The 15752-nt window shown below is 37.4% G+C and overlaps 1 protein-coding gene across 2 annotated transcripts in view; it reads left to right on the top strand.

The window, feature by feature from the left end:
* The window catches only part of ERC2 (ELKS/RAB6-interacting/CAST family member 2), an 866973-nt gene that overhangs the window by 401861 nt on the left and 449360 nt on the right, over positions 1–15752 (top strand). For both annotated transcript variants that reach the window (XR_008445768.1, XM_054035803.1), the window contains exons 9-11: positions 8996–9136; positions 11095–11235; positions 15173–15208. Coding sequence is in view for 1 of the 2 variants with exons in the window: in XM_054035803.1 (XP_053891778.1) it covers positions 8996–9136; positions 11095–11235; positions 15173–15208 (318 nt within the window). In the remaining variant the exon portion in view is untranslated. The remainder of the gene's footprint in view (positions 1–8995; positions 9137–11094; positions 11236–15172; positions 15209–15752) is intronic.

Genomic DNA, 15752 nt, shown 5'->3' on the forward strand with positions numbered 1-15752 from the left:
TCATTACGTACCTACCATAGAACAAACAATTTTACAGTATACCTGTAGCATGTATTCATTTAATCTAGAAAATATTTCCAGGATCCTAATATACATCTTTCAGCCGTTAGTACGTTTCCAAATGATTATCTTGATAAACCGAGGTAGATAGAAACTCTTTATAGATCCTTTTTGCTGGAGTATTCTGCCTTTAAAAGACTAGTGGAATTAAATTTGATGGGATGCATACACACAAAAGTAAAACTGTTGTGAACAATGCCAAGTTTTGCATATGGGAAACACAATCTTCATCATGAGCTATATAATCATTAGACTATGGTTTTCAAGTACTACGATATTGTACCAGTCTTTAAAATGTGCTTTTTAGGACAACAGTCCTTTATCCAAAATATCAAATGTTTACAGCTTTTCTGGTGTTGAATACAATTAGGATTGATTCGGTTTCTGCTGTCAAATAACTTGCAATAATGTGCAAGACACTAAGAAAGTAATTAGTTAGGATTGTGCAGGAATAATTAATTGATATATTTACAGTTTGTGGGCATTTTTTAATCATTCTCTAAACTGGAAGTTTCTTCTAGGCAATGAAAGCTCTTTAAAAAAGACTAAAGGTGCACTTCGTATTAAGCCAAAAATAATTTTATTCCTGCACAGATAATTAAAAAAAAAATAAGAATAGGTAAAAGCACTATAGACTTCCTTGATGTTAACATTAAACTTTTAAAATATCTTAGCTTTAGAACTGGCCCAGCAGCTCAAGAGGTTGCTTTCATGAAGCAGATATTTATGAAGTTGGTCTTGCCATACAACTGCTGTAGCCCCACACAGTAGATAAGCAATTGAGTATGTCTGATAATAAAGTAGCATGCTGCTACAATTCAGTTCCTGCTTCTGTGATAAAGTGCAAGTAGATTAGACCTGTGAGGTACTGATTAGAGCACAAGGAAAGCTTGCCAGTGCAAATAAGACTAAAACAAGAACACATTGTTGGGATTTCTTCAAGTTAGCTGTTAATCAAGTAAAACATGGTATATTAGGCCCTTTTAACACGTTTTTGACATCTAGCCCCCTGCAGCTGACAGTTAAATTAGCCTTCTTTTGTGATTGACTGAGAATAATTTTATACTATTTAACCATTAATAAAATGCCAGAGTGACTATTATGTATACATTTAATATAGTTTATTATATAGGGAATATTACTTTAAGTAACTAAATCTTTAAGGTGGCGTTGGTATGAAAAACAAAACAAAAACACCCTAACGTAATTATTCATACAGCAATGTACATACTTTAACATTTCTTAATCTACATTCAGTGCAGGAGGATAATCTTTGAATTTACAGTTTAAATATCATAGAATCTATGATTCCTCATAACAGTCTGGGAATTTATTTATTATTAGGAGTGAGTCTGGGCTCTTAATAACATACATTATCCATGTCTTGTGTAGCTCACAATGTGTGACACATTAAAAAGTAAACTTAGAACAGTTCTGTCATACTGCTCAAAAGTGATGTTTCTATTTAAGGCCGTGCTCCTGCAGCTTCATCCACATGGGCAAACCTCTCTGCCTACACAAAGTCCTATTGAAATGGCTAAAGGAAATTGTGAGACTCTGGATGAAATCCTGACCGCACTGAAGTTAGTGGGAGTTTTGTTATTGACTGTATGAAGCCAGGATTTCACTCTCTTTTGAATATGGTGTACAGAGCTGGGCAGCCTACCACTGTAAAAATTATAATCTCTTGGAAAGGGTTTTGCTAGTCGGCCTTTGACAATTTCTTTTTGCTGTATGCAAGATGGAACACATCTGAGTACATACAGGAATGTCATCACTCTGTAGCCTGTTTATGTTAGAAAGAGAACTATGTAATTGTTCAACATTGTCTTCAGCCAAAGGTTCTCATAGTAGTGTTAACTCTATAATATAGATGTATGTTTATCCAAGGGAATAAAGGTGATTTTCTCTGACAAGCAAATGCAGGATGTAAAATGAGAGTAGGACTCTGAATTTCAGGCTCTTTTAAAAAAATGCTCTTGAGAAGTGCAGTAGCAAATATCTGTTCTATATCAATATGCTTATTACAAGAACATCAAACTTAGTGCTGATTATTTACCTATGTCAAAATCTTGGGTTCCAGCCGCTGACCTCCTGCAGCCAGGTCTGGATCTCCAGCCTTGCTCAGCCTGCTTTCCAGCCTGGAGTCCCAGCAGGCCACACTGGGCTCTGCTCCTGACCTTGGATCAGTCCTCTGCAGCCTCCCCGCTATGGCCCACTGTCCCAAGCCTGGGACAGTGAGGGTTGCACACCAGGCAAGAGGGGGTTGCACACCAGCACCCCCATCTTAAAATTGCTTATCTCAGACAACACTGTGTTTGACCTTGTGCCTGCCTTCTATCGCCATTTTTTTTCCCCACTGAGAGTTGAAGGGAACACTTGACAAAATGGCAGCTCCTAAGAAAGCGAAGCTAGATGTCTGATCATTTCAGCCTGCTTGGACAGACGCATTTGGATTTATTGAAAAGAAGGACCGTGCTATTTGTGTTTTCTGTTATGAAAGTGTTGTTTGTCGCACATCAAGTATTCAATGACATTTTGAAACGAAGCACGAGAAAACCTTTCTTGACAAAGCAGACAAGACTGAATCAATCAAAAAGGCAATAGCAGCCTATGAGAAGCAAAGCAGTGTTTTTAAAAGCTTAAGTGTAAGTAAAAATCAAGCTACAGAAGGAAGTTACAAGATTGCACAGTGCATTGCAAAAAACAGAAAGCTGTTTACAGATGGGGAATATATAAAAGAAGTTTTTCTCAGCAGTTTGGAGATTTTGTTCAATGATTTTCCAAATAAAGATACAATCATATCTAGAATAAAAGAACTCCCCATCTCTGCCAGAACAGTTGAGAGACGCATAAGTGAAATGGCAGAAAACATTAAGGAAAAGCAGATGACTGCATTGAAAGACAAGCAGTGTTCAGTGTTGCAGTTGATGAGACCGTGGAAATAAACGACGTTCCACGTTTGCCAATTGTTGCAAGATATTGTGCTTCCGATGAAATCCAAGAGGAACTTTGTTGCCTAAAACCCCTGCATGGCACAACAAAGGGAAAAGATATACTGGAAAGTTTTGTAAACCATTTTGAAAAATGAGGAGTTGACATCAGAAAAATATTTTGTGTGACAACAGACGGTGCTCCTGCCATGGTCGGAAAACAGAAGGGATTTGTAAAGTTACTTGAAGATCAAATTGGCCATTCGACAGTTAAATTTCACTGTATCATCCATCAAGAAAACCTGTGTGCAAAAATTTCTAATTCAGAGCTTAATAATGTGATGAATACAGTGGTGTGAATTGTGAATTTCCTTGTTGCTCGATCTGCTTTGACTCACAGACAATTTGAAGCACCTCTAGAAGAGATGGACAGTGCTTATAATGACATCCCACTTCACAGCAGCATTCGGTGGCTAAGTCGTGGCAAGGTTTGGTGCGCTTTGTAATCTGTTTTGAGGCAATCAAGGCCTTTTTGTCGGAAAAAGAACAAAAGTACCCTGAACTGGATGATGACACATGGCTGTGTAAGCTCACGTTTCTAACTGATATTGCTGCTCACCTAAACAAACTCAACCTCTGTTTCCAGGGTGCAGGGCAAACAGTTCTGGATCTTTATGAAGCCTGGAAAACATTTGTTTTGAAACTAGCAGTTTTTTCCAGTGATATTCAAACTTCTACTTTCTGCTACTTCCAACACATAAAAGAACTATCGACACATTGCACTGTCAGTGTTGATGAGATTGGAAAGTGCATGCAAGAACTGGAATCAGAATTTTCTGACAGATTTCAAGATTTCCAGCGATTTGGCCCAATGCTTTCTTTTCTAATTAAACTTGAAAAGTTCAACGAAAGCGACTTGGATTTGTCTGTATTTCAGTGGATGTGTCTCGAAGATTTCAAAATGCAACTCATTTAGTTAAAAAGCTCAGAATTGTGGACATCAAAGTTTGTGGATTGTGGAGCGCACTTGAAGCTACCGAGAGAGATCCTGGGGCCTCCATTCTGACCTGCTGGACGTCCCTGCCAGTGAAATTTAACTGTTTGAAGAAAATTGCGTTTGCAATGCTTTCAGCATTTGGATCCACATACCTGTGTGAACAGGTATATTCACACATGATATCTGTCCTCTGTCCCTCTCGGAGCCAGTTAACAACTGATCACTCAGAAGCCTGTGTGCAGCTTAAAGTATCCAAATACGTGCCAGACATTGGAAAACTCAGCAAGGAAAAGCAAGGGCGAGGATCACACTAAACTGATGAGATCTGCATTTTAATTTAATTTTAAATAAAGCTTCTGAAACATTTTGAAAATCTTGCTTACTTTACATATAACAGTAGTTTGGTTATACATTATAGATGTAGCGCCCCTCTCCACCTGGTTACCTCCTTTAATGGCAATCCGCTTACAGGCTTTGATGGACAAGTCTGGGTTCTTTTGGATCCTGCCATCCACTCAGCAGGGTAAATCTTTTTTTTTTTTCTATGAAATTATTTGGTGGTGCCTCCATCCCCCTTGCTCCTTCCTGGCAGGGTCACCAGGGCAGCTTGGGCGGAAAATTCTAACTACAGAGTAATCCCCACTTACTTGCCAGATAGTTGGAGACTTCCAAGAAATAACACAACATATAAAAATATATTCAACACAATAATTATATTAAACAGGCAACAAATACAACGTAACAGGGTGAAACACTATTTTAGGGTCACCGGTGCCCACACTGAAAATACCCATGACTTGATGTAACAAGTGTAAAATTAGTGTTCTGTTGGTATGCGTACTTTGCTGGGGCCCTTGATGACCTATAAAATTCTCTGCAGTGGTTTAGCAGTGTGGCTGACTGGGTTCAGTACAGTCCAAAGGACCCACAAGTGGGAGGAGGTGGTGAATCCCTCCACAGGTATAATAAGCAGCAGGTTTTAAAATCCTCAAACCCTTACTCCCTGGCTTGAGGACACAGTTCAGGGAGTAGGGGGTCCCCAAAACAAATTCCCTGACTAACTAACTAAAAGATGGTGCACTCACGAACTCCATGAATTGATCTTCAGGTCTGAAGATGACACTGGACTCTTCAGTCACTGCAGAGGGGCTGCTGTCTGCTGTCAGGGACCCTCCTCCAGCAGGAATCAGGCTGCGTTGGTCCCAGGATTTCCCCTCACCACAAAGGGGTGCAGGGCTCAAGGTGTAGGTTATACAACTACCCTAACATCCAAACTGTAGCCTCCTAGCCCAGCCTCCAGTCACACACTCAGCAGGCAGCTTCCCTGGACTAGCAGAGCTGACCATGTGGTGACTAGTCTCACGTAGGGAGCTGGAGGTGAGCCCAGCCTGGCTGGGGAAATTTCTCAGCAAACGCTTTGGGACTCATCCCTGGGGAAAGAAAACCCAGGTGAGGGATCGTCTGTCAGGTCCCTAGAGGCCTGTTCTCAGGGGGAACCCTGCGTGTAGGCCTGGGACTCACCAGCTCCCCACACAACCAGTCCTGCCCTCGCTGGCTCCAACCTCTCCAAAATGGCTTCTCCCCTCTCCTGAACTCCCTGGGAGGGGCATCTCACTCCCTATTGGTTGCTGGGCAGACTCTGAGTTTGCCTTGGCTCCTCCTCCTGGAGCTGCCAGCAGACAGAGCTCCAAGAATCTATGTAATCTCCTTGGGGCTTACATAGACTTATAGAGAGACCTTCTAAAAAGTGTTAAAATGTATTACCGGCATGCGAAGCCTTAAATTAGAGTGTATAAATGAAGACTCAGCATACCACTTCTGAAAGGTTGCCAACCCCTGCTATACACAGTGACTCCACAATCTCTCTCTTGAGCGGTAACAGCTAATTCAGACCCCCATTATTTTGGGTATATATAGTTGGGACTGTGTTTTCCAATATGCATTACTTTGCATTTATCAACTTTGAATTTCATCTGCTGTTTTGTTGCCCAGTCACCCAGTTTAGTGAGATCCCTTTCTAACTCTTCATGGTCTGCTTTGGACTTAACTATCTTGAGTAATTTTGTATCATCTGAAAATGTTGCCACCTCACTGTTTACCCATTTTTCCAGATCATTTATGAATATGTTCAACAGCACCTGTTCCAATACAGATCTCTGAGGTATGCTGCTCTTTACCTCTCTCCATTCTGAAAAGTGCCCATTTTTCCTACCTTTGTTTTCCTGTCTTTTAACCAGTTACTGATCCATAAGAGACCCTTCCCTCTCATCCCATGACTGCTTACTTTGCTTAAGTGCCTTTGGTGAAGGACCTTATCAAAGGCTTTCTGAAAGTCCAAGTACACTATATTCATCGGATTACCCTTGTCCATAGGTTTGTTGACCCCCTCAAAGAATTCTAATAGATTGGTGAGGCATAATTTCCTTTACAAAAGCCGTGTTGTCTCTTCCCCAACAAATTGTATTCATCTATGTATCTGATAATTCTGTTCTTTACTATAGTTTCAACCAGTTTGCCTGGCACTGAAGTTAGGCTTACTGTCCTGTTATTGCCAACATCATGTCTGGATCTCTTTTTTTTTAAAAAATTGGCATCACATTAGCTCTCCTCCATTTGTCTGGTTAGTAGTTCCGCCATTTCACATTTGAGTTCCTTCAGATCTCTTGGGTTAATACCATCTGGTCTTGGTGACTTGTTGCTGTTTAATTTATCAGTTTGTTCCCAAACCACCTCTATTGATACCTAAATCTTTTGTTAACACCAAGGGGTTTTGTGCTTACGTAAGGTTGGAGCCATGGAAACTGAAAAGACAGGCAAGAGTTGGAAAAGCCCTCCCTGTCTGCTGGAAACACTACTCATGCTCCACTTGTCCCATCATTGAGTTCCAACACCTTCTCTCATGCTGGGAAGCAAACAGGCAGGCAGTACACAATGGCCACTGAAGACAGTGGTGGGGAAGGAACACATGTCAGATATGTGAGTAAAGTGAGGAAAAGCAACTAATGGCTGAGGTACAGAATGCAAGGCTGTGGGGAATGCAAGGCTCTGCCTCTTTGGAGAAAAGGGGCTTTTTTGATGTTTCACTGAGTGGGCTAAGGAAGGGGAATGTCTTCATTGGAGGAAGGAGAATAAAGAGGAAGAGGGAGAGGAGGAAGGAAGGGCTGCTGCAAGGGTGGGAGCTGGACTTGTTAGGCTCACACTCTGCACTTTATTCTCATCCTTTGTGTCTTAAAGGTTGAGGTTATTCCTTTTACAGATTTCTGTTGTACCTGCGGGGGATGGAAAGGGAACAGTTTTGAAGGGCCTCTAAGCCTCTGAGAAGGATTATACTGAATGTCTAGAGAGGACAGTTAAATAACTAGATATTCTTAATAATAAATTTCAGTATAAGTTCTGTGAATGAATGAATGCTTTCCTCCCCTTACACGGTAGCTAAACTTTTTACAAATAAAATAAGCTGATGAGAAGCCACTGAGGTGGTGCCGTCTTTGTTTCAATATTTCATTGACATTTTGAGATGTAATAAAAAATTCAACTGAGAATAAATCATATTAAAGCTAGGAAAAATAAAACATTACATGTATTGCAGTATAACAAGCTATGCATAGAGAAAATTAACATGAGAGAAAGAGAATGTATGTTATTCTGACAATATTAGACTTCCACTAACCATGGTCATATGCTGGTATGCAGCAGTATTTTATAATATAGATTTCATGCATAAGTATAAAAAGAACTAAAAAGAAACAATCAACAGCACTACAATGGCACACCAAAGGAATCAGAGGGGAAAAGATGAATTATGCCATCTCATCCATTTTCCTGCCAGTGTAGTAGTATTTCATACTAGGACACTGTTTTGTCTAGTCCAGGTTTAACTTTCCTGAGTGATATGGCTTCCATCACATTCCTTGGGAGACTTATTCCATAGTTTCCATAAATTTCTCTGTAAAAAGGTTTTTCCTGACATTCTGCTTAAATTATCCTATTTTTAATTTAATTTCATCTCACACTAAATATTTTCTCCTATTGATTTGTTTACACATTTCAAATATTTGTAGATGGCGATGTTCCCAATTTAGTCATTACTTAGCTAAACTATACACTATATGACTTGTGTTTTTACATATTTTTAAATCAATTCTTTAGCCCACGAATCATGTTAGTCTGCAGTGACTACCTTCTAATTTGTCAGTGTTGCTGTTGATGAGCCCAGAACTGAAAAAATGTTCTAGAGGTAATCCCTTCAAAGCCATGAAGAAAAACTATCATTTTCCTTTTCCTGCTTAGAGCCAAATTCAGCACACCATTAAAGAATATGATCAACTTTAAGCATGTGTGTAATCGTTGCTATTAGGATAGAAAATGTTCTTCTTTTGGGTTTTGCAATCAAAATGAAGATACCTTTTTCTCTGTCTCATTCCAGTGTTTTTCAAAATGTCATACCTGTGAATATAGCATTACCGATAACTGGCAGATTGTTGCTTGCATTCTAAATTATCACACAATTGTTAACTAAACTTTAGAACTTTCATGAAGACTCTATTGCAACCTGCATAGAACTTGCTGGGAAGCTAGACTGTAATAAGAAAATTCAAACTGAGTATAGTAGAAAACGTGGCTTTGTCATTTTGAACATTCATTCATAATTTATGGATTAACAACAAAGCAGGTGCATTGTCCAAATATGTAGTGTTCTCTAAATATTATTAAACGTCTCTGTATTTTACATTAATATCAAATTTTGTTGAACTTTGTCTAGGATGGTACCATAATTCAGCATTTAGGGCTGATTCAATGCCCACTGAAGCCAGTGGAAGTATTTCTATTGTCTTCAGTAAGTGTTGGATGGAGCGACCTCTTATTTCCCTTATCTCGAGAATTAAGGTGATATATGTGCTTCCAAAGATCAATTTCACCAGTGCAACTTAATGCAAAGAGAGCTTTTTTTTTTCTGAATTGCTGTACCAAGCTTTACATTTTTATTACTCTTTCTTATTGTTAGGAGAGAATAATAGAGCGCTTGAAGGAGCAGAGGGAACGGGATGACCGAGAGAGACTGGAAGAAATAGAATCCTTTAAAAAGGAAAACAAAGACTTGAAGGAGAAAGTTAATGCTTTACAAGCTGAACTAACAGAGAAGGAGGTCAGCCATTGCAGTAAAATTTAAAATCTTTATTGTTCTGATCTTCCTAACAAGTTTCACTGATATAAACAAGTTAATTACAGACACCGTCAAATTGCTTAAGCCAGCAGTTCTCAAACTGTGGGTCGGGACCCCAAAGTGGGTCATGACCCTGTTTTAATGGGGTCGCCAGGGCTGGTGTTAGTCTTGCTGGGGGTTGGGGCTGAAGCCGAAGGGCTTCAGGCCTGGGTGGCAGGGCTCAGCTGACAGCCGTCCCACCCAGGGCTGAAGCCCTCAAGCTTCGGTTTCGGGCCAGCTCCAGGGCAGTGGGGCTCGGGCTTTGGCTTTGGCCCACCCTCCTGGGGCAGCAGGGCTCAGGCTTCGGTCCCCCTTCCTGGGGTCATGTGGTAATTTTTGTTGTCAGATGAGGGTTGCGGTGCAATGGAGTTTGAGATACCTGGTTTAAGCTATTGGTTTTCAACTATTTTTAGAAACTAACTCCTAAAGCAATATATTTTTGAGCAATCCCCACTGTCAAACTCTTGATTACTTTCCATGAAATATTTTTCTTTTATTTCTTCTTTGTGTATATTTCTTTCCTTTCCTTTACACATGTTTGACAAGGCTTTAGTATTCTACTGCTGGTCCTATTTTCAGTTTTTATTTGAACTAATGGGCTTAGCGGGAGCAAGACCTTCTGAGAGTAAGGTCCACCAGTATTTGATTCAGCCAGACTGATTATTGATAAGAGGTTTTACTTGGTGATTCCCTGGTCTGGTTGATTCTTTACTAAAGTTTTGTTGTGCCATTGCATACCACTGCTCTGTGCTCACGTCATTAGATTCTTATGAACTATGTGATAAGATTAAATCCTATTCATGTCATGCTGCAAGATACTTCTTTTTGGTTTTTCTTCTCTTGCATACTTCTCCTGTAGGGTCTGAGTACCCTTTAAAGTAAAGCTATTGAGTAAGAATTTATAAATAATTAAAGTTGTGATGAATTAATGGGAAATATTTTTTTTCTATTCAAGTCTGTCTTTGGTGGGTTTTTTTTTAAATCTACCGCCAGCATGATGATGAGGAGGATATTTTTAATAAAAGCCTGCTGCCATTTTTGCAGGGGCTAAAAGAAATGATGGTGAGAATTCCATGGGTTGTGGCTCACTTGCAGGATGATCTGTATTTATCTTACTTAATCAATTCCCTGCTATTGGGGGAGGGCGGGGTCTCAGGTCTTGGTGACTCCCAGTTCCTCCGATTCTGTGCCTGTCTACTGAGAGCTGTAATACATTGGTCTAATTTCAGTGTTTGAGTTTATTGTGTGGGTGCTGGGCAGGGGTTAGTGGCCTGTGATATACAGGAGGTCAGAATAGATGATCCAGTGGTCCCTTCTGGGGCTTAACCTTTATGATTCTAATTTATTTTAAAGCTTCTATAGGCTATTATAAGTAAAATAGACAAAATTAACAATAGAAGTTGATAATAGTATTATAAGTGCAGATGAATATGTAGAATACTGTTGTGTGCAGCTACCTCCACCCTTCTATCATAGGATAACTGGCAAAAGTAAAATCTGATAGTAAACTAAATATAAAGGAGAACACTGATCAGTGTAAAATACAGAATAGACTATTTTCTAATTCTCAAGGATTACATTTAAAATACAAATGAATCATCCATTTCCCAAAGGAAATTACCCTCTATGTTTCCAGCAGAGGGAACATGGTATATTCAAGAACAAGTAATCTTTTCATAGACATTCAACTTTTTGTTAACCTTCTAAAAATTCCCTAATAACCTTCTAAAAATTACCTAATAATATTTTATTATGCTGTAAATACCCATTCCCATGTCTACACACATGTACAAAGTTTTTGACCGAAAATATAGCTGGTACAATAATTTACAATCTTAGTGGCTAGGATCAATGCAATTTCTAACACCATCTCTTTCTTCTTTTTTTGGATAATTTTTCAGTCTAATTTAATTGACCTCAAAGAACATGCATCATCATTGGCATCAACAGGGCTGAAAAGAGACTCCAAATTAAAATCTTTAGAAATAGCCATAGAACAAAAGAAAGAAGAATGTAGTAAGTTGGAAGCACAGCTGAAAAAGGTAGGTGCCTTCTAAGAAAATTCTTATTGTAAAATGGACTAAACTCTTCACTTTTCTAACATATAACTGGCAATGAAGCAAGAGGTCCATTTTAAAATCTGGCAGTCTTCTGCTGTCTGCTGATCCTAGCATCAAACAATGTTGACTTTTTCTTAAGAAGCATGTATAAAAGCTGTCTGTGAGCCTGAAAAATTGTCTTAAGTTTCCTGTCTAAGGGGTATTTGGAAAAACTGGTGAAAATACTGGGGGGGAGGGGGGAAGTTATAGAAACCAGCCATTATTATATCTACAAATCTAAATTACTCTTTCTAGTCAAAAATGTCTAGGTTTTATACTGAAATTCTCCTTAATTTTATGTATTTATTTACTTAATTAAAATTTTAGGTAGTTAAAGAAAATAGTGTTGAATATATCACAGTTGGCATTATTTATATCCACCAAGAAACAGAAGCAAACATTTAAAGAAAAATGTTTTAGAAGTACAATACTTATCCAATAATTTTATGTAGATTACTTCATTACAATACTAACCGATCTCCAAATTTTGTTGACACATTTTTTTTCATGTGTTTCTTTGACTTTTTGCTTTGTCATTTGGTAGTGTCTGCATTCATTGTTTGAACACCAAACTCATGATATACTCAAGGGGTTTAAGCATCATATTTTCCTTCTGCAACTGTTAAATAAGCCAGTGAGAAGTGTAGATAAAACTTTAAACCCCCAAAATACTTCAGACATAGATTTATATGCTTATGTGCTCTAGAAGAGGTTAATTATTTTAGCTTGAATATTGACATTTTTAGGTCCAGATTATGATACCCTTCCTCATGTTGAATAGTTAGCCTCATTGATTTCAGTTGGACTACCTGTGTAGTAAGGTATTACTCAAGGGTGAGCAAGGGTTTCAGAATTTGAATCTTATATTTTTACCTATCATTTTGATTTTATTATGTACTTCTAGAGTAGGTATATGTGCTGTAATGTATACTTTAGAAGAGCACACTCAAAATATTATGATCTAATATAAATTTTACACGTATAAAACACATGATATATACAGTTGTTGGGTGACCATATAGTGGTCACCAAATGAAATTAATTGACAGGAAGCTTAAAACAAACAAAAGGAAGTATTTCTTCACAGAATGCACAGTCTAGATAAATTCCTGGAGGATAGGTCCATCAATAGCTATTAGCTAGAATAGGCAGGAATGGTGTCCCTAGTCTATATCTGCCAGAAGCTGGGAATGGGCGACAGGGGATGGATCACTTGATGATTACCTGTTCTGTTCATTCCTCTGAAACACCTGGCATTGGCCACTGTTGGAGGACAGGATACTGTGCTATATGGACATTTGGTCTGACCCATTGTGGCCTTTCTTATTTGGATGAGAGGAGGGCATTGTTTCAAATAAACTTGCATGCAAAGAGCTTTTAACAAAATCTTAACCTATCAAATATTTACAAGAAATTATCAATGCCATTTGCACCAGAATTAAAATACCTAAATAATGCATGTAGGCATAGGTCACTTTTATTTTATTAAAAGAAATATAAATATTATTTACTGAAGGTGTGAAGAATCTTTATTTGCATTATAGTTCAGACCAGGTGATGAGCATGGTAAGATACTTATAATTTAAATACTATTACCTCTATGGTTAACTTTTACATTTAATTTTGTTGCTTTTAGCGGTATTCGTTCAAATGAATTCACATGTTCAAACTATTTTTCCAGTGGCCTTATTTTTGGGAGAATTTTTGTGATAAATAGTTCTTTAGAATGCTAAAGCACCTGTCATCTTAAAAAAATGGAAATCTGCTTGAAATAGTTGAAATTCTAAGTGAACATCTATGAATTTATATATCAACACATCATTTAGTAATGGAAAAATAAGCAGTTATAAAAGTCTGTAAGTGTCTGGGCCTCCTTTTAAATAAAAAGGAAGTATGTTCCTTATGAATAAAATACAAAGGGTTACCAAATGAAAGTTGAAAACATAATAATTTGATTATACCATAAATACAACATGAATTCCCAATGGGAACTGGCCCAAGATTTGTAGGAGGCTTGGTATTTCCACAATAATATGCAGATTCAACATTGTTGGATGTGTTTAGGAGAATAGAAACACTGACTGTTAATGACAATGGACTGCAAACAGTAATTTTTAATTTATATTTACTTTAGTAAAAGCTTTAATTTCAGCTAAACCTAAAAATATCCTGTGATATTTTTGTAACTTGCTCTCCAGAAATTGATATCTACCTTCAGTCACTGATTTTATCCCTTAACAAACTAACTGAAACAGAAATCAGTTTTGGGAGGATTTTAGAATTTTGTTGAATGGAGATGGGAGGGAGCATATACATTTCTTCATTCTTATACACAGTATACAAATCTGCATGTCCCATATGGATGCTCACTGTATCAACGAACACTCAACACTGCAGAGGTGAGAGATGTGTAATTTCATTGGACATAATTTGAAAAGTAACTCCAAATATGTATCCATTCTTTTTAAAAAAATATTAACAACTTGCATATCATTTATCATTCTTAATAAATAAATAAATCAGAGTGGTGGTACTGTTAGTTAACTTGCCCAGTATTAACTATGATTCTTTAGTTGTATCCATTTTTATTCCTAAATATCGATTTAATCCAGCACATATTTGCAACAGTGAATAGTTCTGAGAAGTCATAGTCCTAAGCACTATGCCCAGAAGAAGTGTTTATGGGATACAAGGCCTAACCAAACTTGTGATGAGGAACAGTTTTGCCTTGGAATTTTGTTCCTCTTCTTTTTCAATTATTTTTTCAATTCCTCCTTTTTATATATGTTTCTTCAAGACATTTTCCCCAGGCTTGACTATAACTATTTCTCAGTATTATATACTTGACACTGTGCAATACCTGCATTTCTGGGGGAGAAAATATGCAGACTCTGAAAGAATATATTCAAAAGTAAAACAAAAATCCTTAGGCAGACTCTTGAAACATTTGATGACAACAAACTGAACTGTAGCCCCATTATTAATTGAAATAGCATATGCATTTAAAAACCAATAAATAGGAGAGCAGTCAAAAAGAATAATTGCTCCTGTGTTCATACTGTATTTTACTGTACACCAAAATTGTTTAAAACCATGAGCATGCTTGTTAAGCCTTTTGTTACGAGGATTATGATTTGGAATTGATGGGAACAAAATTAGTGAAGAGCTCCCAACACTTTTGTGCCAAAACTCTACAGGCATTTTTTTTACTTATTTTCCTTTGCTAATTATGATGGAACAGCAGGAATTACCTCATAGGTAGTTAATTATTTTTTATGTTGCTTTCCTGAATCTTATTATCCACTTTAGAATTTCCTCCTTTTGTTGTTTATCATGGATTTTATATTTCCATGCTTACTGACATACTTGCTGTTGCTAAACTACTGTTTGCCAAGCTGTACTGTTCAAAAGTTATATTGGATCGAAAATTCAGGCTTGTGTTAATACAAAAGAAAAACCATAAATTTAATGATAAAGTTTAATTAATCTTTTATTATTACTGTCTTTGAAACTTTTGTGATAAATTGCAGTCTTGGCTAAAAGCGCTTCTAGTGATTCATTGCTTGAGACTAGCACTTAATGTATCATCAAAAGTGGACACCTTTCTTTATTTCATGGGTTATTTAACTTGAGAGAGGGAAAGTAACACAAACCTTAACTTTTTTACTCCAGCTATTCTTTTTTAGAAGCCAAAGTCAACATTTATGTTTCCCCAGTGCCTCTCGCTTTCACCAAGGAATGTTTAGAAACTTAAATTTCTTCTTTTTTATGACAAGTTCTTCTGTGCAAATGCACTGGATTTGTTGAGCTAATGCTGTTTTCCTGGATCTTTCCTTCTTTTCCTGTCTATGCTTCACTCCTTCCCAACTTTGCAATGTAGCAAGCTGAACAGTTGTTCAATCAGATGTACAATCCAGTAAGTCCTTTCTGAAAGTGCCCGCTGTAACATATGAAAGCATGAGGATCCATTGACCTGACACTGTGTTGTGTTCTTCCTCTATGGAGCTTTGCAAAAAAATTTTTGATGATCACCTGTTTTAGTTATGTCAAAATAAATGAGCTTTGTGGACTTCAAGGCCATTTTTTTGAATATGATATGTATTAACTGGGAATTGGATTAACATAACATCCTCCGAAGTTCAAATGTCATTGCCTTCAGGTCCTCAACTTCTCTATTATATTTTTTTTAAAAGCATGCAAAAGATAGTTTTTGTTTTGTTTTATTTTATTTTAATGCTATGCTCATGGAATACTTTACTGGATCCTTCAAATTCAAAATAATATATGGTGATGTATTTATGATATCTCACCTGATAATATCAGTAATAATACCTAGTAAATGTCTGTTCAGCATATTTTTGTAAAGTTGCAGTATGATCACATTAGTTCAGAAGGCAAAAGATCAGTTTTTCAGGAGAAGAATGTGCATGTTTAGTATTTATACATTTAAAAAATGTATT

Source organism: Malaclemys terrapin, chromosome 7 (assembly GCF_027887155.1).
Source record: "Malaclemys terrapin pileata isolate rMalTer1 chromosome 7, rMalTer1.hap1, whole genome shotgun sequence".
NCBI classification, from domain to species: Eukaryota; Metazoa; Chordata; order Testudines; family Emydidae; genus Malaclemys; species Malaclemys terrapin.